At 37.2% G+C, this 22563-nt stretch overlaps 1 protein-coding gene across 1 annotated transcript; it reads left to right on the forward strand.

Annotated features, from left to right (window-relative positions):
* The first annotated feature begins 1357 nt into the window (after window positions 1–1357).
* Window positions 1358–2934, forward strand: LOC124943862 (caffeic acid 3-O-methyltransferase-like). Its single transcript, XM_047484320.1, has 4 exons — window positions 1358–1764; window positions 1865–2184; window positions 2295–2359; window positions 2586–2934. The coding sequence occupies exons 1-4, from the start codon at window positions 1358–1360 to the stop codon at window positions 2880–2882; spliced, it is 1089 nt and encodes a 362-aa protein (XP_047340276.1). The 3' UTR covers window positions 2883–2934.
* The last annotated feature ends 19629 nt before the right edge of the window (window positions 2935–22563 follow it).

The following is a 22563-nucleotide window of genomic DNA, read 5'->3' on the forward strand; positions in this document are numbered from 1 at the left end:
ATGTTTGACTAGAAGGGCTCGCTCCAAAAGCTTCTTCTTGTGCTTTTTAATTTGTTCCTCGTGCACCCGTAACAATCCATTTAATTCATCGATTGAGAGTATCTCTAAATCATGTTCTCTTTGATTTCAATCACTACATGATCAAATCTTTGATGTAGAGAACTTAAAATTTTCTCGATTACTCAAACGTCTTCAATGCTTTTCCATTTCACTTCATCTCATCTGGTTGATGATAGATAAGATCTACGTGAAATAGTCTGAAATAGACTCCGATGCTTCCTAATGAAGAGCTTCAAATTCTCCCCGTAAGATCTGAAGTCACACCCTTTTTACCTTAACAACTCATTTGTGAGAATTTTCTAGAATTTTCCATGCCTCCTTCGATGTTGACGCATTTTCTTCTTTCTCAAAAATAGCATTATCTAGACACTGGTGGATGATGAAAAGGGAATTCTGATCATTCTTTTTGTTTTTCTCGAACGCTTGAATTAGGATCAACGTCGCATCCTCATCAGGTTAGACAATTCCATCACCGACGATTTCCTGAGTGCCTTGGGAACCGAGTAATATCTTTATTCGGATAGACCAACTATCATAGTTGTCCTCCGTAAGACGTGGATATTAGAACATCAAAGACATTCATGCTCTAGTACCACTTTGTTGGAAACATTAGTGGGCAATCGACATATTCTCTCACAAACTCAAGATAATAAGATTAAAAAAAAAGAAAAATTTTTTATTTTAGTTCATCTTCTTTCTATAAATACAGTTATTCTATTTTTATACTAAAAAAAAATTCTTAAACTTTCAAATTTTCATGACTCTTAAACGGTTAGAATTAATATTAATTAAGACACCTATTAACTTCAAGATAATAACGTCTAATATTAACTAGAATTTTAATACTAAATAATACGCCTATGAAATAAAAGATAGTGACTTTTAATTAATTTTTTTGTTATAATTTATGTAATTAACTAACTTTTCTGTACTAAATGTTGTTTATATGTGATGTCTTAATATAACCATAATGTCTTATAATAATGTTTTTTTTTCTTAAAAAAAACAAATAATAATATTAATTAATAATAGGGAAGATTTCATATTCAATTAAAATAAGAATTATAATCCAACCTTATTTTAGTTTTGATTATCTCTAACACAACATATATATATATATATATATATATATATATATATATATATATATATATATATATATATATATATATATATATATATATATATATAACTAACTTTCTAACTAAACTTTATTATAAATAGACAACCTCCTTTCTTTATAATTCATTGTAAACATATACACTTAGTAATATATCCCTATTTACCACCACATACGATGGCTCAAGCCAACAAAGATATTTCTCTTCGTATTATAGAAAACGAAGAAGAAGAGAACCGTGCCTATGCCACCCAATTATTAACCTCCCTTTCACTACCCATGACTATGCAGGCAGCCATCGATCTCAACGTATTTGAGATCATATCTAAGGCCGGTCATGGCGTGATGCTCTCCTCTTTAGAGATTGTATCTGAAATCCCTTGTAAGAATCCTATTGCACACGTCATGCTTGAACGAATGCTCAAGCTTCTCACTAGCTTCAATGTTTTGACAACAATTACCACTAATGGCGAGCCACGATATGGATTGGCTCCTGCGGCGAAATATTTTGTGAAGAACGAAGAAGGAGTTTCCTTTGCACCATTCATGACAGCCTTTCATGACAAGGTCATTGTTGGGAGCTGGTTAGTATTATTTATTCTACATTAATTGTGATCTAAAACCGTCATTAATAAGGGTATACAACATATGATTAATTACATTGATCGATATTAATATATGAAGGTATCACTTGAAAAAATCTGTGGTGGAAGGAGGGGTAGCCTTCCATTGGGAAAATGGGAAAAACCCATTTGATTACCAAGGTTTTGATCCAAGGTACAATGACGTGTTCAATCGAGCCATGTTGAACCATACAAATATCGTGATCAAAGAGTTGTTATTGACTTACCGAGGCTTTCACAAAGACATGGAAAGCATGACACTGGTGGATGTGGGCGGCCGCCTAGGCCATACCCTCAACACAATTATTTCAATTTATCCCAAGATCAAGGGCATTAACTTTGACCTACCACACATTATTTGTCACGCTCCTCGTTATCTCGGTTATTAACACTTCCTTATTATATATTGCATGCATATTTTAGCCTATATATTAGCATGTAATTGTTTATTCTACTAGACTTAATTGATATTTAAAATTTCACACATACAGGTGTGACACACATTGAAGGAAATATGTTTGACAGCGTCCCAAAGGGCGATGTAATTTTCATGAAGGTAAATTTAAAAGCATCTACTCATTCTCATCATATGAAAAATAGTTAATTTTTATTATTATATATGTTCCTAAAAGAAAACAAACAAAACATAGCAATTTATGTTGACTTGATTTGAATTCTTCAATGAACAACGTTCAAGTCACATGTTTAAGATTTCCTTACATTGAAACACACATAGTTTTTGTGTGCTTGTGTTGGTGAAAATGTACATTTGTTTCATGCAGTGGATACTTCACGATTGGAATGATGAAGATTGTTTGAAGTTGCTCAAGAATTGTTACAAGGCGTTGCCTTCTAAAGGGAAAGTGATAGCGGTCGAATGCGTAGTTCCAGATGCGGTCGATAACAAAACAAGCGTGAAGAGCATTTATCAACTTGACATGACTATGCTAGTAATGAATCCTGGAGGAAAGGAACGAACCCATGAGCAATTTCACATCCTAGCCACCCAAGCTGGCTTTGCTGGGATCAAATTGGAATGCAATGCCTTTACCTACTGGATTATGGAAATTTATAAATAGAACTAATGAAGAATAAAATTGGTGTCAAGCTTAAATGAAATCCTAAATAAGATCCGCCTTAACCTATTATCGACATCAACATGTGATTCATTAGATTTTATGTCACTTTTGTGTATTATTGAATGATTTGATAATTTCGTTAGATGTATAAATAAAGATGTTATAATCTAAGGTTACTTACTAGTGTAATCATTAAGCAAACATATCTTGGGTTTTAAAGACATTATTCAAATGCAAATCTTATTCAAATTAAGAATTCTTATTCTCAGTGCATTATTTATGTACCTTGTTATATATTAGTTAAAGAACACATGCATGTATACAAGTTAAAACTTGACACATAGCATGTACTTTCCAATATAAAAGTTGTCCCCATATGAATAATTTCTCATTTTCAAAATTATGTCTTTTATGAAGGAAGATTGATAAACATAATATCTCAATAGCCGGACAATAATTTCACTCATGACTTAGTGACACTAAATGTCTTTAAAAAATCGTGTATGAACTCGTACACAAACATCTCACCACCATAAAAATTTAACTTATTTATAAAATTAACGGGTAGATGAATGAGTTCAAATCTTAATAGAAATATATATTCTTTCAAATTAATTTTGGTTGCCCAGAGAATGGACTCAGGATTTAGTATTAGGGTGGGCTTAAAAAAATTCGGGTGATTTAAAAAAATAAAGAGAAAATTCTGAATAAAACGTGTGAATAAATATAAGTTTTACATTTTTTTTTTAATAACTAGATAAACAAACAGTCAATTATATTGAAATATTTTAATAAATTAATGGTTAGGTTATTGTCAAATTTGAAAAAGTATGGACCGAACCCTACTTAGATCTGTCCTTGATTGCCTAATTGGTGAACCAATAGATACGGTTGACAAGAAAGATTATTTTTTAAGGTAAATGCATTTAAATCTTGAAAGAAAATAAAATTGGCTTTCCCTTATTAATGAACAAATGGGTTGACTTCTAAAGTCATTTAAATCTTTCTAAATTAAAGGTAAAAATCTCGAGTTTAAAAAGATAATGTTTTGATTTAAGGTAGTATATCTCAAAATACACATGAATCCCATTATACATGTAAGACTTTAGAAGTGCATATTTTAGACAATTCAAATAACAAATAACTTTAAAATTTCAAAACAAAATAGAAACACTATTATAATATTTTGAATAATTAAAAGAAACAGTTTAATAATTAAATACAAATTTAAACTATACTCACTTTTTTTTATATGTAGAATTTGACACATGCATGTGTGTGTGAAAAGTTAATTTCTTTTGTGTAATTGATATTTCATGATCGGACGATTAACATTGTTGAAGTTGCTCAAGAATTGTTACGAATCCTTGACTTCAAATGGAAAAGTGATAGTGGTTGAAAATGTAATTCCAGGGGCAAACCCATAAACAATTTCACATCTTAGCCAATCGAAGCTGGTTTTGCTAGCTAGAGTTAGATTGGAATGCACTGTCTTTACCTACTCGATTATTGAAATCTATAAATAAATTGGCGACGATATCAAACTGAGCCTCCAACTTAAACTATATTCACAAATAAGGGCTCCTAGATGTTTAACATTGGAGCTGCATTATTAATTCTCAATGTCTTTTTTGTGTGGTCTTTAAGTTTTATGGCACCTCATGTATTTGTTTTTATTTTGAAAGTGTGAAGGAGACATGGCATGTTTGTTTCCATTAGTATTTTGTATGATCATAAAACCACTATAAGTTGTAATTTTGTGGTAACTAGATTGATTGGTATTGATCAAATTTAACTGAAAACAACCTTACAATTCTGATAGACACTAATCATCTCATCTATGTCTTATATCATGAAATTACACAATCAAAATGAAATCAGGAAGAGATAACTAGTGAATCCATCACTTAACCTCATCTTAAATGACCAACATAATATTCAGTTCAGGAATTAAATTGAAAAGAAAATAAATACCTAGACAAACTATAAATGAACAACAAACAGTAAATAATCAAAATATTATCAAATTAGTTGGTAGACTTTGTCATGCATCAAGGCATTTCCAAAAGATTTTTTTATATCTTAAACTTATGGAGTAATAAGTTTCTTGACTATATTAATATGGTGTGAAGAATTTCATGGATAATATGTCACCCGAAATTTTGAATATTTCTAAATACCTATTACCCAAATCAATACACTTATTGGCTATGAACGCCGCATCGCAAATTTGACGGGCTTTAATGAACGTCACATGGTTGTCAGAGATAATCGTATAAAAAATTTCATGTAATCTGTTTGCCAAATATTTTTAGATAATCATATAAAATGACGTGACTAGACTGATGGGTTCGAACAGAAGTTCTTCACGTCGATAGTTCATGTTGCCTTACGAATGAGGACAATCAACGTAGAATTACAACTTTTCTCAAAAGATGAGAATTGATAGAAATGATTCATAGCCGCCATAATATAGCCTTAAGAAACTTCTAAGCATTTTTAAAAAACTAAAAATAAAACCTTCGCCTTAAGAAATAGTTCATGGAACAAATTTTTATAAAAATGAATAATAATAGTAGATATAGACGATTCGTTCTCATACATGACACACAAAATGGATATCGAGTTAATAGCGAAATTTCTTAATTGTGCTTTAGAGATTCCATGGAAATACTTGGTATTTTATCACTTTCACACAACCAAATTGCTCTAATACGTTGTCTCGCCTCATTTTCCTTCACTTTACATAGTTAAAGAAACTCGCTCCCGAGATGATTAAGTGAACAAATTTATATAATAGAAAGTTCATGAACTTCCTCTACACAATCAATTTTTAAAATTTTACGACTTAAAACATCAACTCTAGAGAAAAATAATGCACGATCCCTACAAACCAACTTTTTAGCAACTTCCATAAATGTTTAAGTTTGATAAATAACCTAAAGGACGGGGAGTCAAACACAAACTCACTCACCCACCACCCTTCTACATTCGAGCTAAAATCATCTCTAGTTAATCGCTTATTCTCGAATCTGAAATGCTGATTTGTTCAAACCACACCCCCCGCTCAATAAGGATACAACGATGATTATAACATCTCCACGGATAGACCTTCTGAAATATATTAGATACAACACAGAAAATCGAGTTACTCACCAGAAATCTATGAATAAGGGATTGCACACTCCCACCATGTCCTTTACCTCTTCTAAATGTGAATTTTCCTCATCTCAAAGGCAAATCAACGAGCTCCAAATTTTCGATTGTCTCGAAAAACTCACGCATATGCTTTGTGAGTCTAATCACACTTTTTTCTTGGTAAAAATCTTAACTTCATTCATATCCCCCGAAGATATAATAAGTAGATCCCATATAAATGCCAAATCCACAAGCTCATTGAAGAAATCAGACTTAAGGTTATATAACACATGTCCGTACAATGCAAAAATCATCCAACGAAAATATCCCCATGATTACGAAACTGAATACTAACCAAAAATTGACCTACATTAGCATCATTTTTCATAAATAAATCCTCATTTCATGCTATCAGAATCCCACCTCAGGCCCCTTTAGAATTTAGAGCCTCATAACTACAATCTCCAATTATAGAGGTCACGAACAATCCATTGATTCATATGTTGCATCTTAGTCTCGCTGAAATAATAGATACCACAACTCAATGTGTCAAATAAAGAATTAATCACATTGCGTTTTGCATAATAGTTATTCACGCAAACATTCCACGCCATAAATTTTCTAATCATTAAAATAAACTAATTAATGTATGCTCTATTAGGCTTCGTAACCCATTTTTTATCAATAATATTACCATTAGGCAGAACAATATTCTCCCTTTTACTTCAAATATAACAATATAGAAGTGAGGCAATCTCGCGAATCTCCGGCCAAACCTCCGTCTCAGACCTCAAAACATCTTGCACTAGAGATCTATTCTCGTTCAAAATAATATTATGAGTCGAGAACTCTGCACAAACTTCTTATATGTTGTTCCAAGACTATCAAGTTCTTACCATGTCTGTACACGCCTTTTCTACTCTTACTTGGTAGTTAAAATTCATTCCTCAATGAACACTTAAGTTATTACATATTTTATTTTATTTTCCTTGATTTATTTACAAAAAAAACAATTAACTATTTAAGTTTAGTCTTTGTTTGTCTTGTATAGTAAATTTTGTCCAAACATGTCTACTGTGCAAATAATACTATCCAAAAACATACTGGTAAAGAGATTTAGTGAGGTTAAAAGTGTCCTTATACTATTGCTTATTTGACATTCCAGAACCTAAGACATTTGCTTCTTATTGTAAGTCAAACTTTAAGCTACTCACAAAAGTAGATAAAAATAAGAAAAAAAGTATGACACTCAAGGTCTAATATTGTCTATAATTTTGTAGCACCTTGTTTATTAAGATGATGTGATTTATGTATGCAGTTATTTTTCATTTATTTAATGTCTTCTAATATTTTTCATAACTAGGAAGATTCCCGTGCGACACACACGGATAAAAAATGAAATACTTTTATTCCACATTTTATTCAATTCGGTAAAACAAATCTTCTTCTCACATATCACATCACATATTTTTCACAATGAACCTCTCATCTCGCAACTTTACACTTTCACTTTGGTCAATCAAATATTTGATTCATATTTTTAACATTTAGCATCGTGACCTCACACTTTAGTCAATCAAATATTTGATTCATATTTTAAAACTATTTTGAATTATTACCGGTCTATTATTTCTCGGCAAACCACATCCCAATCACACTTCATTAAAGAATTGTACTTGTTTTGTTAGGTTGCAAGTTCGAAACATACATATAACATTTTTAATTTTATTTTTAACCGTTTTAAGTTTATGTGCGGGTCAACCCACAATCCGACCATAGTATTCATTTACTCTTACATATATATCCAAATTAACCACTACTCTCGACTCGACGATCTAGACACTTTGAAATTAAGCATCATTATATATATATATATATATTAATTAAAAAGTTGAACTTATATTGTTAAAAATGTCTTGAGCTCATCAAATATGGTGTTAAAATAAAAAAATATAAAGTTTTATTAGCCTAGTTGGTTAAAAAGTTGTACTTGTTTTTGTTAAGGTGCAAGTTCAAAACATACATATATCATTTTTAATTTTATTTTTAACCGTTTTAAGTTTATGGGCATGTCAACCCACAATCCAACTCAAGTATCCATTTACTCTCACATATATATATATATATATATATATATATATATATATATATATATATATATCCAAATTAACCACATACCCGACAATTCAGATACTTTGAAATTAAGCATTATTATATATATATATATATATATATATAGATTAGTTAGTTAAAAAGTTAACTTATATTGCTAAGAATATCCCGCGTTAATCAAATTTAGTGTTGAATTTAGAATATAAAGTCATATTAGTCTAGTTAGTTAAAAAGTTGTACTTGATTTGTTAGGTTGCAAGTTCGAAATATACATATAAAATTTTTAATTTTATTTCATGTTTATGGGTGGGTCAACCCAAAATCCGACCCAACTATCCATTACCCTCACATATATATCCAAATTAACCACAACTTTTCACCCGACAATCTGGTCACTTTGAAATTAAGCATTATATATATATATATATATATATATATATATATATATATTTGCAAACTTTCTTATGTCTTAAAATATTTACAATAAATAAATGTGATAGAACGAGTTTTTATATTGCCTCAAATGGGAATGAAGGGAGTAGTGTTGGGTTTATTTTTAGGGTAAATTACCTGGACCGCCCTTTAATTATTCCGATCACTCAGTTTTAGTTATCAAATTATTTTTTAAAACAAATCGCCCTTTAAACTTTTAAAAAGGTCACCAATGACCCTTCTGTCAACTTCTTGATTAAACATAAGAGTTTAAGCTTAAAATATTATTTTTATATATTACCTTTCATCATTATTTTATATAAATATATAATTATTAAATCGATTATATATATATATATATATATCTTTTATTATTAATTTTTATATTTATATTGTTAGGATCGGGGACGCCCTTGGAGGACCGGGGTGTTTCCGGTTTCTGGAAGGGTGGCCGCTTACAACACACACAATACTTTGGTGATAGTCCGGTTAGAGACTAAAACTGTTCTCAGCACTACACAAGCTGTCACAGACTCTTGAACCAGGTTCAATGGCGGAAATGTCTGTTTCAGTTTGAAGCAACGTTTGCGACTTTAGATGATGTTTTTAGAAGGAGTGGGTTTTATGGATATGAGTGGACCGGTTTACGGAGTACGATTAATTTGGTTTGAGGTTAGACTAAGTAAGTAAATAATGAAAGCAAAAAGAAAGAACACGAGACAAGGATTTTTATGGATGTTCGGAGCAAATTCTCCTACGTCACCCCTTCTTCTCAGGTTATGAGAAGGATCTCCACTAACTTTTATAGTTACAACAACACTGCCGGTCGAGCCCAACTTCGCTACTCGCCGGTTACACCAACTCACTATTTGATGTAATACAATAACTCAACACAACACAATACAGAGAGCTTCCGGTTTTAGACACACCGGTTTGGAATATAAGAGTTTATCTCTCTAACTTTTTGCTTTTATGATTCGTTTTCCGTGATACGTAACTGCATTGAATGAAGACGTTTCGTCTTCCTTTTATAGCTGAGAAGAGCTAACAGTCATTTTCTTCTCTCTCCTCTGGATTGGTTGATCATTATCACGCCGGTGCAGAGAGGTTGCTTGCACGCTTCACCTTCCTCAACACTTGGCAGTCATGCAGGCAGCTCTGAGTGTAAGATGACATAATCAGTTTTCAGATTTGGACACGTGTTGGACATGCACCTCAGGTTGTCAACTTCAGATCAATAAAGCATCATTGCTTTCCTCGCATGATTCCGATCGGATCTGATCTTCTTTTATTCCTTCAAGACACGTCTGTTTCTTCATGTTACGTCACTCTTGAAGTTTGAATTTTCCGGTTTTGTCTCTTGTGCAGTATGATCTGGCTGGTATGTGAACTTTTGTCTTTGCTGACCGGTTGCTTGAGAGTGTGAAAACCGGTTCCTCTGATCTTTAACTTGATCACTTGGAACAGGTTTCTTTGAAATATTTTAGCAACCGGTTTATGATGCCCCAACCGGTTCATACGATTTGATCTGTACCTGCACATGAAAGTTAACATCTGTTTAGTTTTTCTAGCCGGTTCCAAAAATTAACTTTACTAAATTTTTCTATCAATTTCTCCCTTTTTGATTATTTACAATAAATATTAAAAAATTGTAATGTGTGGCCGGTTTTGAAAATTAACTTACTTAATTTTTCTATCAATTTCTCCCTTTTTGATTATTTAGAATAAATATTCAAAACTTGTAATGTGTGGCCGGTTTGAAAATTAACCGGTTTGAAAAACTTGTTTAGCGATTTCTCTCCTTTGATTGTTTGAAATAAATATTCAAAAACATGTGTTTGAGTTTTTCAAAAAATATGTAGAAACTAATAACTTTAAACATATGATAAAATGACCAAGTTCTGAAACATAGTTAAACATAAATTGTTTTTAAGGAAAGAGGGAAAAAGACTAAGGCTTGGATGGTCCCCCCTTGTCAAGATCTTTCTCCAGGCCTTTTTCAAGATGCCTTCTTTCTTCCTCTTCCCTTGCCTTCCACTCCATGTCGCGTCTTTCATCGTCAATCAGAATTCCGGCCCATACACTTGAGATGCCGGGAGTCCTTTTGCCAAATCCAAAACCGGCACAAACTGGTTTTGGTGGATGAGGCGGTGGAGCAACAATTGGTCTGGAGCTTGTAGTTGCGGTTGAACTTTCAATTGTCCTCTTCTTGCGCCGGTTAAGTTCTTCGATGTCCTCTTCTTCTTCATCAAGAGGTTGCACATTCAGCCCGACTGGTTCAATTGTTCTTTGGCTGCTTTGTTCTGCCCGCTTGATTACCTTCGCAACCGCGCTCCGTTTCTTCTTTGTTGAGCCGGTGTGGGTTCCTGGATGCCTTCCCGTTCTTCCTCGTTGCACTTCTGGGCAAGCTCATGATCTTTGTCCTCAATTTCCTTCTGCATCCGTTCCCTTTCCCTTTCTTCTTCTTGCAACCTCTTAGCGGTTTCAGCATCAGACTCGATTTGCGCTTGAGTCTTGCTGACTTGGAGTTTGGACATCTCCCCAATTTAAAAAGCCATTGCCTGCAACATATCTAACAGTGGAGTGGTTGCGGTTTGGATGGACTCGGCGATCAAGGATTTTACTGAGGTCTGCACAGCCTCATCTATCATGGACTTGATAGATGTTTGAACGGTGTTGGCTATTTCGGTTTGTACAGATCCCCGAATAGTGTTTGATAAATTAGCTTCAGCTGTTGCAATCCTCTCATCGGTTGCGGTTTTGTAACTTCCAAGACATGAATCAATTGTATCAACCACCGCCTGCTTCATTTGATCGATTTCCGGAGCCTTAGCGGTTTGAGAAGGATCTTATTCCCGGTTTTCTACTGTTCTGGATGTCTCTCCGACCACATAGAAGGGCTTACTTTGATGTAGATCGGTATTACTGAGTAGGTGTCGGCAGTCGTTTCTCCATTGTGCATCAAGATTGTCAAGATTTTTCAGGAGCCTTTCCCGCACCTCACGAAACCGTTCAGTCATTCTCATTTCAATCCGAGTTAGCGTCGCTCCTTCAGCTTCTTTCAATGCATCCTCCACTGCTTGTAACCGAGCATATTCGCGAATTACCGCGGTTTTGCTGAAGGTGGGTTGGATAAGATTGGTGTGAGCCAACTTGAGAGCCATTTCTTTCAACTTTATGAGTCTATCCCAATGTTTGTTGCCGCTCAATCCTGGAGCCATATCAGATATCTTTGTCTCGCAACGAAGCTGTACCCACATTAGGTATGGTGCTATCACATCACTAGCACCTTTGTTCATGTCCCTGAGAAGTTCCTCGAACATTTCATCCTCCTGTTCTGCGGTAAAAGGGATCTTGTCCCCGGTTATGACTTCTGATTGAGGGCCGGTTTGCAACGTACCTTTTCCTGTCACCGCTGAGTCTTCAATAAGGACCTCTTTTCCTTTGTTGACCTGAACTGACCCTTCAGGTATGATCGCTGAATCGGTTGGCCCATCTTGAGCCGATTGGTTTGCTGTGTTATCTGGAACTGACTTGTTCCCCGCGGAACCGGATGGTTCCTGTTCTTCAGATCTACCCTCCTGAGCCGGAGGAGTGATGTTTGCGGTTTTGGCCGTTTCTTCGACCGGTTGAACTTCACTCTGATCGGGTATCTCAACCTGATCAACTGATTTACGACGACTTGACACATCGTCTTCGGTTTCCCTTGTAATGTCTTGGACAATGTCCCCAATGGCTTCAGAGGTATTTAAGCCTACGTCGACTATTACCTCTTCGATTCTTTTGCTTGGGGACTTGGAGGTTTCAGAGTGTATACTAACCTCTGCTTCCTCCTTTGAAGCTGACTCGGTTTTCTGGCTCCCCGAGGGTTCGGTTTGCCTTGGTGAGTTAGATGGAATAGGAATGGGACGAACGGTATTGATGGGGATGGGTTGGAATACGTCTCCGGTTCTTTCTGGTGGATTATCCGAGGAAAGGGTTTTCTCGGAGTCCGCCGGTTTGTTGGAGCTCTTCTTTGCAGTCGACTTCTTCCTCACCTTCGTCTCTTGTGTGGCTTCGGCTTCAACCGCCTTTCTCTTAGGTTTCTTTTGTTTGGAACATTCTTCAGCCGGAGCAGAAGAACTGGTCCCCTTGGACGACTTTGTTCTGGAGGACTTCGGTTTAACCGCTTTATCGGACTTCTCAATCATCGACTCTGAGTTGAGAATATTGTTGGGTGGGAGCGGTTCACCTTCACATAGATCGAACTTGAGAAACTTGAGGATCTTCACAATATGCATTGTGAAGACCTGAACCCGGCCATCCTTCTGAATCACCATTTGGCAAAATTCTTCGAAAATAACGAATCCCCAATCCACCTTGTCACCGCGGACAATGGCCATCAACATTTTGGGCTTAAGTTTTGTCAGGTTATCGAAGTTACCTCCTCTTCCCTAAAGTGAACGGACGATGATGTTCAGCAGCCACCTGAACTCCGGTTTTAGCTTATTCTTCCGGCTGGAGTGAATCACCAGATCCTGATCTGAAAACGATATCACCAACCGGACAGCATTTGATTCTGCAGCGGTTAGGTCAGTCTTGAGATCCAAACCGGTGTTGGGAAAACCGAGAGCTTCAGCAAATAGCTCCTCGGTGATCAGAATGTCCTTGCCGTTGACTGTGGCGGAGACCTTCCTCTTTGTGAGCGTCGCCGTCGCCAGAAACTCCGTCACCGCCGCCGGATAAACAGTGAATGGACCAGATAGAAACTCCTCCAACACAGAATCTCTTAGAGATTGAAGAACAACCTTGTTTTTGTCTTCAGCGTGTTCATCAATATCTGGGAAATCGACTTGCAACATCCATTGGAAGGGAGCTTTGCCTAGATCCATGATAGATTTTGAGAAGAAAAGATGAAGAACGATGATGATCGGAGATTAGAAAGCCTTTGAAGATCTGGAAATTTTAGAGAGAGAAAGCGCATGTGTCGAATGGGCTGGTTTGAACTTATATAGACGGCGGTTCCGAACGGTTGGAAGACGAACCGTCGCTTTTTAATCTTTTGGCGCCAACTTTCCCTCCAAAAGTTACTGTAGTAACTTTTGGCGGTAAATGCGGAAAATCAATGGGCGGTAAATTTTGGGAGGTAAAACCGTGGACGGTAAATTTTTCAAATTTTCGTTTTGCTTGAGATTCCGGTTTTACTTGAAGCGTTGTTAACCGGAAGTTTCGGTTAACATTAAGGTTTTGTGTTTAAATTTTAAAAGTCGGAAGGAAAGATATGAATGAAAACCGGAGACTTTTAAAATTAGATATTTTATAAATAATAAGAGATAACATCAAGCGGTTTTGGTCGTACAACAAAATAACCAAAAACCGGAAAGAAGGACAGACAACTTAGTTTTCTTTAAACCAGTCCCCCTCCACCATTCTTTCGTACCACTTGTTCACGGTGTTCTTAGGTGTCCGTTCCTCTATCCTTGATATCCATCTCTATAGCATGGGTATAGTGATGGTGTTGGACGGTCCGACCGGAACACCGGGTTCAAGGTGACGGCGCTGAGCCATCAGAAACCGGGTGATTTGAGGGGCGAAACTGGTCCTTCCCTTGAAGTGGTTATCAGCGTCTTCAGGTTGTTGAAGAGGTAGGTTGCCCAGTTGATTGAGGAGTTGCGGATGATGGCTATCATGATGTCGAAAGCCTCCCGGTTGTAGTTCTGGTTTGGCATTCGGCCCATGATAGACCTTTGAACCAAGTCATGCAGGACTTGGTAGTGAGGAGCAAGTTTCTCTTTCTTCCCAAAGTCCTTGACCGGAGCGTTGGAGGAAGAGAAGATCTGGAAGAAGTCTTCCTTAGCGGAAGGAATGGCGTCGGGAAGTCTGAAAAGCCTTCGATTGGAAGGTGAAAGAAGTTGGCAAATTGCTCTTCGGTAATCCGAAGAAATTGGCCGTCGATGATGGTGTGGATGCTGTCATCATCTAGAATGTGGCCATTGTTGAAGAACTCACACACCTCCTCCACGAGGATAGTGTCTGAGCCTTTGATAAATCCTTGAAGCACTGATTCTATGATCGGTTGGAAGATGCAGTCATAATATCTGCAGTCTTTTACGTCTTCGAAATCGACGATGAAGGTGTTTCTAAGTTCAGCCGACATTGTGAGGAAGAGTGAAAAAGGTTAAGGAGATTTTCTGAGCTTTCAAGCTTTAGAGATAAGGAATACAGGAAGCGTGTTTTGAAAATGGAGGGTTGAGTCCCCTTTTATAGCTTGAAACGGTTGAGAGCATTTAATGAAGATATTTGAAAAATCTAGCCGTTTATGTCTAGTCATTAATGACTTTGTGATTTTTTCAAGAGAATAAAAACATGTCTTGTCGAATCAAGTCAGGCATGCTTATTGAGAATGAAGATTTCTATTTCCAAGAGTGATTTGATTTGATTTGGTACGATGCATTAAATATTTATCATTTATGATTTTTTAGATTTTGAGATTAAAGTGGAAGGAAATAAGCTTCATTAATGATGGTACCAAACCAGTAGTACAACAAAATTACCGGTTTTGGAAAAGAAAAGAGATGAGACATAAGGAAAGATAGGCTAAACGTTAGATGACTCGGCCGCTTGATTTCTTTTAGCCTTGACTGCTTCCCACCGGTCGACCATCTCTTGTACTCTCTTTAGTGAGCACATGCCTTGGATGGAGGGTCACGAAAGGTCCGGAGTGGATGTCCAGACTGGCACAAAAACGCTCAACTGAGGAGCGTAGCCGGTTTTGTTGGAGAGGAGCATCTTTTTCAGGTTGCTGAAGATGATCCAGGACTAGTTAACCGGTGTCCCAACCGTTACAGCAATCATCATCTCGAAAAGCCTTTGGGTGTAATAATAGTTTTTCTCTGCCCAAGATGGACTTTCCCAGAATCTCACAGAGAAGCTGGTACTTGTGAGAGAGTTGGCTTTTAGCACCCCAGGGTCTAACCGGGATGTCAGAGCCTGAGAACCGACGACACATTTCTTCCATGGTCACCGGGGAGTAGGTTAAGTCGGTTACCCCATCAGTGGGCAAACCGCAGTATACAGCGAAATCCGTCTTGCTGAATAGAAATTTCTGACCGTAGACTTGTGCAACGATTATGTCTCGATGCACTTCCTTTGCGGTCTGGAAGAATTCCTCGACTACTAGGTAGTCGAGAATGAATCTGTTTTCAAGGAAGCTTCTTAGCCCGCTTCTTTCAACGGCTAAGAACATTTCTTTAACTTCATGGTCTTCATATTGGTAAATTGAGTTAAAATCTGCCAATAGAATCTTTTTTGCTAGAGAGTTGGAGTTCATGTTTTTGAGAAAGAGTTTTAAGCTCAAGACTGATATTTGTGAATAGTAATTTTGTGAGGATTTGTGAAGGTTTAAGGGTGGTTTATATAGCCAGGGGTTCGGCTAGATTAATAGGTTTAAGCATGCTTGATGATGTCATCAGTTATTTAATAGGCTTTAACTTGTAGAAGTAATTAATGTTTATTTCCAAGGCAAAAACTAATTATTACCAAGATATTAATGATGACAAATATCTATTGACAAGATGTGAGTCTCCCTCTCTTGATGATGGACACATGTCGTCATCTCGATTGTGGTAGACTGTTTTTTATTTATTACAGGCTTCATTTTTCAAAATATGCATGAAAACTCAGTTAGTCATCCCAGGTTAACCGGAGAAGTTCATTCCATCAGACCAAAATGCATTTGTACTAAGCGGTATTCCATGACCGGTTTTAGTAGGATGTTTTTGTTCCGATTGTGAAGAAATATTGATTTACGTCAACATTTATTCAACTTTGGATTTATTATATCCACTTCAACCTGGTTATTTCAACCGTATAGTAAGTATACATGTGATTTGAAGTTATGAAATAATCGGGCATAACCGGAGACTTCCTCCCGGTTGGCATCTTTGAATTATCAATGGCCTATTTGAATATGGTTTGAGAAGCGAGAGCTTCTCCCTGAACACATATCCCGGTTTTATACATGCATGCATACTCATGATATGAGTTGATTAAGATTAGTAAGTCCCAAGATATTTCGAAAATGAGAAAACTTAGCTTCCTGTAGCGGTTTCGTGAATATATCCGCTACTTGTTGCTCGGTCGAGACATATTCCAGCCGGATGTGTTTCTCCTGAACGTGCTCCCGGATGAAATGGTGTCTTATATCGATATGCTTTGTTCTTGAGTGCAACACTGGATTGTATGTAATCGCTATAGCACTGGTGTTGTCACAGAAGATTGGCGATTCCTTGGCTTCTATCCCGAAGTCCCTTAGTTGCTGTTGGATCCAGAGGAGTTGTGCACAGCAGCTTCCGGCCGCTATGTACTCTGCCTCTGCGGTTGATGTTGCAACGGATGTTTGTTTCTTGCTGCTCCTGGTGACTAACCGGTCACCTAGGAACTGGTAGGTTCCACTTGTGCTCTTTCTATCGATCTTGCATCCTGCGTAATCGGCATCTGAGTAGCTTATAAGATTGAAACTTGAGTCCTTTGGGTACCAAACTCCCACTTCTTGAGTTCCCTTCAGATATTTTAGGATTCTTTTGGCCGCAGTATAATGAGATTGCTTTGGATTTGCTTGGAATCTTCCGCATACTCCAACCGCAAACAGAATGTCAGGTCGGATGGCTGTTAGATATAGCAATGATCCGATCATTCCTCGATATGTTGTGATGTCAACGGCTTGACCATCATCATCTTTGTCCAGTTTTACAGAAGGACTCATTGGCATGGCCGCTTCGGCGCATGTATCCATTCCAAATTTCTTCAGTAGTTCGGCTGTATACTTCGGTTGGCTTATGAAGGTTCCGGCTTCAATCTGCTTAACCTGAAGTCCTAGAAAGAAACTCAATTCTCCCATCATACTCATTTGGAATCTATCAGTCATCATTTTTGAAAACTTATCACATAACTTTGGATCGGTTGATCCGAATATGATATCATCGACATAAATCTGAACAAGTAATATTTGTTCCTTCCTTTCAAATTTGAAAAGTGTTTTATCTACTGAACCTATTGTGAATTTGTGATCAAATAAAAATTGTGTCAATGTATCATACCAAGCTCTTGGAGCTTGTTTCAAACCGTAAAGGGCTTTATTCAGCCGGTAAACATGATTTTCGTGTTCTGGGTTTTTGAAACCTGGAGGTTGATTAACATGTACCTCTTCATTTACTTTACCATTTAGAAAAGCACTCTTAACATCCATTTCAAAAACTTTGAAATTTTTAAAAGCTGCATATGCTAAAAATATTCTAATGGCCTCAAGTCTAGCTACTGGGGCAAATGATTCTTCAAAATCAACGCCTTCTTCCTGTTTATAGCCTTGAGCCACTAACCGGGCTTTGTTCCTCGTAACTAAACCGTCTTCATTGAGTTTATTTCTGAATACCCATCGTGTTCCTATAACCGGTTTGTTTTTCGGTCTAGGGACTAGGTACCAGACTTTATTTCTCTCAAATTCGTTTAATTCCTCTTGCATTGCTAGGATCCAATCGGGATCTGACAATGCTTCATCCACCTTTTTCGGCTCAATTTGTGATATGAAAGCTGAGTTTTCATAGTGATCCAAATTCTGTTGCCTAGTTCGGACGGGTGAGGATATGTTACCTATTACTAGTTCAAGAGGATGATTTTTGTTCCTTCTGAGGTTAATCCAAGACGTGTCTATCAAGCTTTCGGTTGGCTGATCAAGGTTAGACTGATCGGTAGGTTGAACAGAGTCAGACCGACCGATTTCTTCAGTAGAAACTGAAGAGTCAACTTTCTGCGGTAAAGCAGCTTGATCAGGCTGAGTTTCAGCATCAACCGCTTGGTCCTTGACAAAACGTCTAAAAACCGGAACCTCGTCTTCATCATCAGAATAGATATTAAAATTTTCCATTCTGTTGTGAAGATCGAAGGGTAATGCAGTGTTTCGTTCAACCGATTCATCGAAAACAACGTGTGCGGTTTCTTCAACTGTTAAAGTCCTAGTATTGTATATTCTGTAGGCTTTACTCACAGCTGAATATCCCAACATTATTCCCTCATCGGATTTAGCATCAAAAGCGGTCAAGTAATTCTTGCCGTTATGGTGAACAAAACATTTGCTACCAAAAATTCGAAAATACCGTACGCTTGGAATTTTATCAAAGTAAATTTCAAAAGGAGTTTTAGAAAATCGTTTAGTTACTAAAGATCGGTTTTGTGTAAAGCATGCGGTATTGATAGCTTCAGTCCAAAACTTTTGAGCGATACCCGAATCAGCTATCATTGACCTTGCGGCTTCCTTGAGAGTTCGGTTTCTTCTCTCAGCCAGGCCATTTTGTTGAGGGGTTCTGGCACTAGACAACTCGTGTCTAATACTGGAATCATCAAGAAAAGTAGTTAAGTTATTGTTTATAAATTCAGTTCTTCTATCGCTTCTGATTTTGTTCACTCGAATAGATTTTTCATTTTGTATCCTCAAAATCAGTTTAATCGGGTTTGGAGTAGCTTGGCTTTTAGAAGCTAGAAAAGTAACCCAAGTATATTTAGAGTAATCATCAATAACTACCATAGTATAATGCATGCCTCCTAAACTGGTTACTTTAACCAGACCAAACAGATACATATGCAAAAGATCTAAGCATCGTTCAGATTGATAGTTTCCTTTACTTTTAAAAGATGATTTTACTTGTTTGCCCATTTGACATGCAGCACATACTTTATCTTTTGAGAACTTAACATTTGGAAAACCGTGAACTAGTTCCTTGGAACATATGAAGTTGATTGTTTTGAAATTCAAGTGATTTAACCGTTTATGCCAAAGCCAGTTTGGATCATTTCCGGCTATCATACATATAGGTTTTTCAAAATCAGTTTTCCAATTCACTTTGTAAATATTTCTCATCCGGTTACCGGTTAAAAGAATATCATTATCTTGATTTTTAACTAAACATGAGTTCTTATGAAATTCAACTTTGTAACCCACATCACACATTTGACTTATACTTAACAGGTTAAAGCGCAGTTCTTCTACCAATAATACATTACTTATGGATAGATTACCATGGACAATCTTACTCTTGCCCACGGTTTTACCTTTTGAGTTGTCCTCGAATGTGATGATTGCTCCGGTTTCGTACTTGATGTCGGTTAGTAGCTCTTTATTTCCGGTCATATGCCTTGAACATCCATTGTCCAGGTACCATTCTGAATTCTTTAACCGGTTGCTCCTCCTAACCTGCAACAAACAATTATTTACACCTTTTTGGTACCCACATTCAGTTGGGTCCATGGTTGATTAGTCCCTTTGGGATCCAGACTTGAATAAGTCGGATCACTTTCCCGGTATCTGTTTTTATAATATTTGGCTTAACTTCTTGGCTGTTGCTCAAGAATGCCCTATGTTGTGATGAGTTTTCTTTGAGGTCGAATTTTATTTGATTTATTCGGTTTCCGGTTGACTTTCTGTCTCTCAGGATGAAGCCATTTTTCCGATTCAGTAGGGCTTACATACTTAAGTGTTTCTTCCGGTTTTAAGTCATTTTCGGTTTTTGAACTCTTGACAAATTTTATGAATGGAAGGTTGTCTTTCGTGAGTTTCATCCTGTTAGGTTGTTTTGATTCGTTTTGTTTGTTTGGTTCGTAACCGATACCAAACCTACAATTAGGGTGTCTTTTATAATTATACATTTGTTTTACAGCTTGACGTGATCTCTCCCACGCAGCCGTGACGTACATTGCTCGTTCATCGGTTTCAGTTACCGGTTGAACTGTCTTCTCATTATCGGAGAATAGTTCATCCGGTTCATACATTTCGGTTTCACGTATTTTATCATATACATTATTTGATTGTTCGGTTTTAGATTCTACCGGAGTCGGTATGTACGTAGATATGTTTCTGAACTCAGCAACCATTTCGTTGAGTGCAGAAATCAAATCTTCTTTGGTAAACTCGTCAGAAGAAAAATCGAATACCTCTTCGTCGTTTGCCATGAAGCAGGTCACTTTCTCTTCACTATCTTCATTATCGGAGTATGCCCACTCGCTTCCACCGTCGGATGCAATGAGTGCCTTCTGAATCTCCTTTCCTTCGTCTGCATGCTGATCATCGTTTCTCCGGTAGTCGTTTCGTTGGTTATCGTTTCTTCGGTAGTTATTTCCCTGGTAGTTGTTTCCCTGGTACCGGTTGCCTTGATAGTTGTTCCCCTGATAGTTGTTTCCCTGATAGTTTCCTTCCGGTTTTCTATCGTCTCTCCTTGGTTTTCTACATTCTGAACTGAAATGTCCAAAACCGTCACAGTTATAACATCTTTTGTTTGATTTATCAACATAATTATAGTTAAAGTCATTGTTAGATGGTGGCTGGCTTTTCTTCATGAATTTCCCAAATTTCTGAGCTAGCATCGCCATCACATCTTCAGTGATCTGATCGGTGCTTTTGACTGGAGCCGGAACGGTTGATACTTGGACCGTCGGTTCCACCGATGTAGCCAAAGCTCTGGTTGTGGTTGATGTGGATGTTTCATCTTCGATTCGAGACTTAATCTCGAACTCGTAGGCTTTTAGATCCTCGAACACATCATGCAACTTCATCTGCCCAAGGGTGCTTGATTCCCTCATTACCATGGTCTTGATATCCTAAGTGCTTGGCAGAGATCTTAAGGCTTTGATGATTACTTCTCGGTTGTCATACTTCTTTCCGAGTGTTTGAAGCTCGTTGACTACACTGGTGAACTGGTTGCTGAATTCCTTCATGTTTTCCCCCGGTTTCATCCTGATATTTTTATATTTCTGTGTAGCCACCAAAATTTTGTTCTCCTTAGTTCTTTCGTTTCCCTCATGGATCTGAATGATCGTTTCCCAGGCTTCCTTTGCACTATCACAGTCGGATATTTTGTTCAAGGTGTTATCATCTATAGCCTTGTAGATGTGCCTCATGCAATGGTTGTCCAGGTTACTCCGTCTTCGATCTTCATTTGACCATTGGTCTGCCTCCTTGTTGATCTTGATCGGTCCCTCTTTCAGGACTCGGCTCATCTCATCATCTAACGTAATTAGATGTAGATACATCTGTTTCTTCCAACTGCTAAACGCTTCGCTGTTTAGCATTGACGGCTTGTCTATGTGGGTCATGCTTCCCATCTTCTTCAGTTGCTTGAGTGCTAAGAACCTCGCTCTGATACCACTTGTTAGGATCGGGGACGCCCTTGGAGGACCGGGGTGTTTCCGGTTTCTGGAAGGGTGGCCGCTTACAACACACAACACTTTGGTGATAGTCCGGTTAGAGACTAAAACCGTTCTCAACACTACACAAGCTGTCACAGACTCTTGAACCGGGTTCAAGGGCGGAAATGTCTATTTCAGTTTGAAGCAACGTTTGCGACTTTAAATGATGTTTTTAGAAGGAGTCGGTTTTATGGATATGAGTGGACCGGTTTACGGAGTACGATTAATTTGGTTTGAGGTTAGACTAAGTAAGTGAATAATGAAAGCAAAAGAAAGAACACGAGACAAGGATTTTTATGGATGTTCGGAGCAAATTCTCATACGTCACCCCTTCTTCTCAGGTTATGAGAAGGATCTCCACTAACTTTTATAGTTACAACAACACTGCCGGTGGAGCCCAACTTCGCTACTCGCCGGTTACACCAACTCACTATTTGATGTAATACAATAACTCAACACAACACAATACAGAGAGCTTCCGGTTTTAGACACACCGGTTTGGAATATAAGAGTTTATCTCTCTAACTTATTGCTTTTGTGATTCGTTTTCTGTGATACGTAACTGCATTGAATGAAGATGTTTCGTCTTCCTTTTATAGCTGAGAAGAGCTAACGGTCATTTTCTTCTCTCTCCTCTGGATTGGTTGATCATTATCACGCCGGTGTAGAGAGGTTGCTTGCACGCTTCACCTTCCTCAACACTTGGCAGTCATGCAGGCAGCTCTGAGTGTAAGATGACATTATCGGTTTTCAGATTTGGACACGTGTTGGACATGCACCTCAGGTT

This window comes from Impatiens glandulifera, chromosome 6 (genome assembly GCF_907164915.1).
Source record: "Impatiens glandulifera chromosome 6, dImpGla2.1, whole genome shotgun sequence".
Taxonomy (NCBI): Eukaryota; Viridiplantae; Streptophyta; class Magnoliopsida; order Ericales; family Balsaminaceae; genus Impatiens; species Impatiens glandulifera.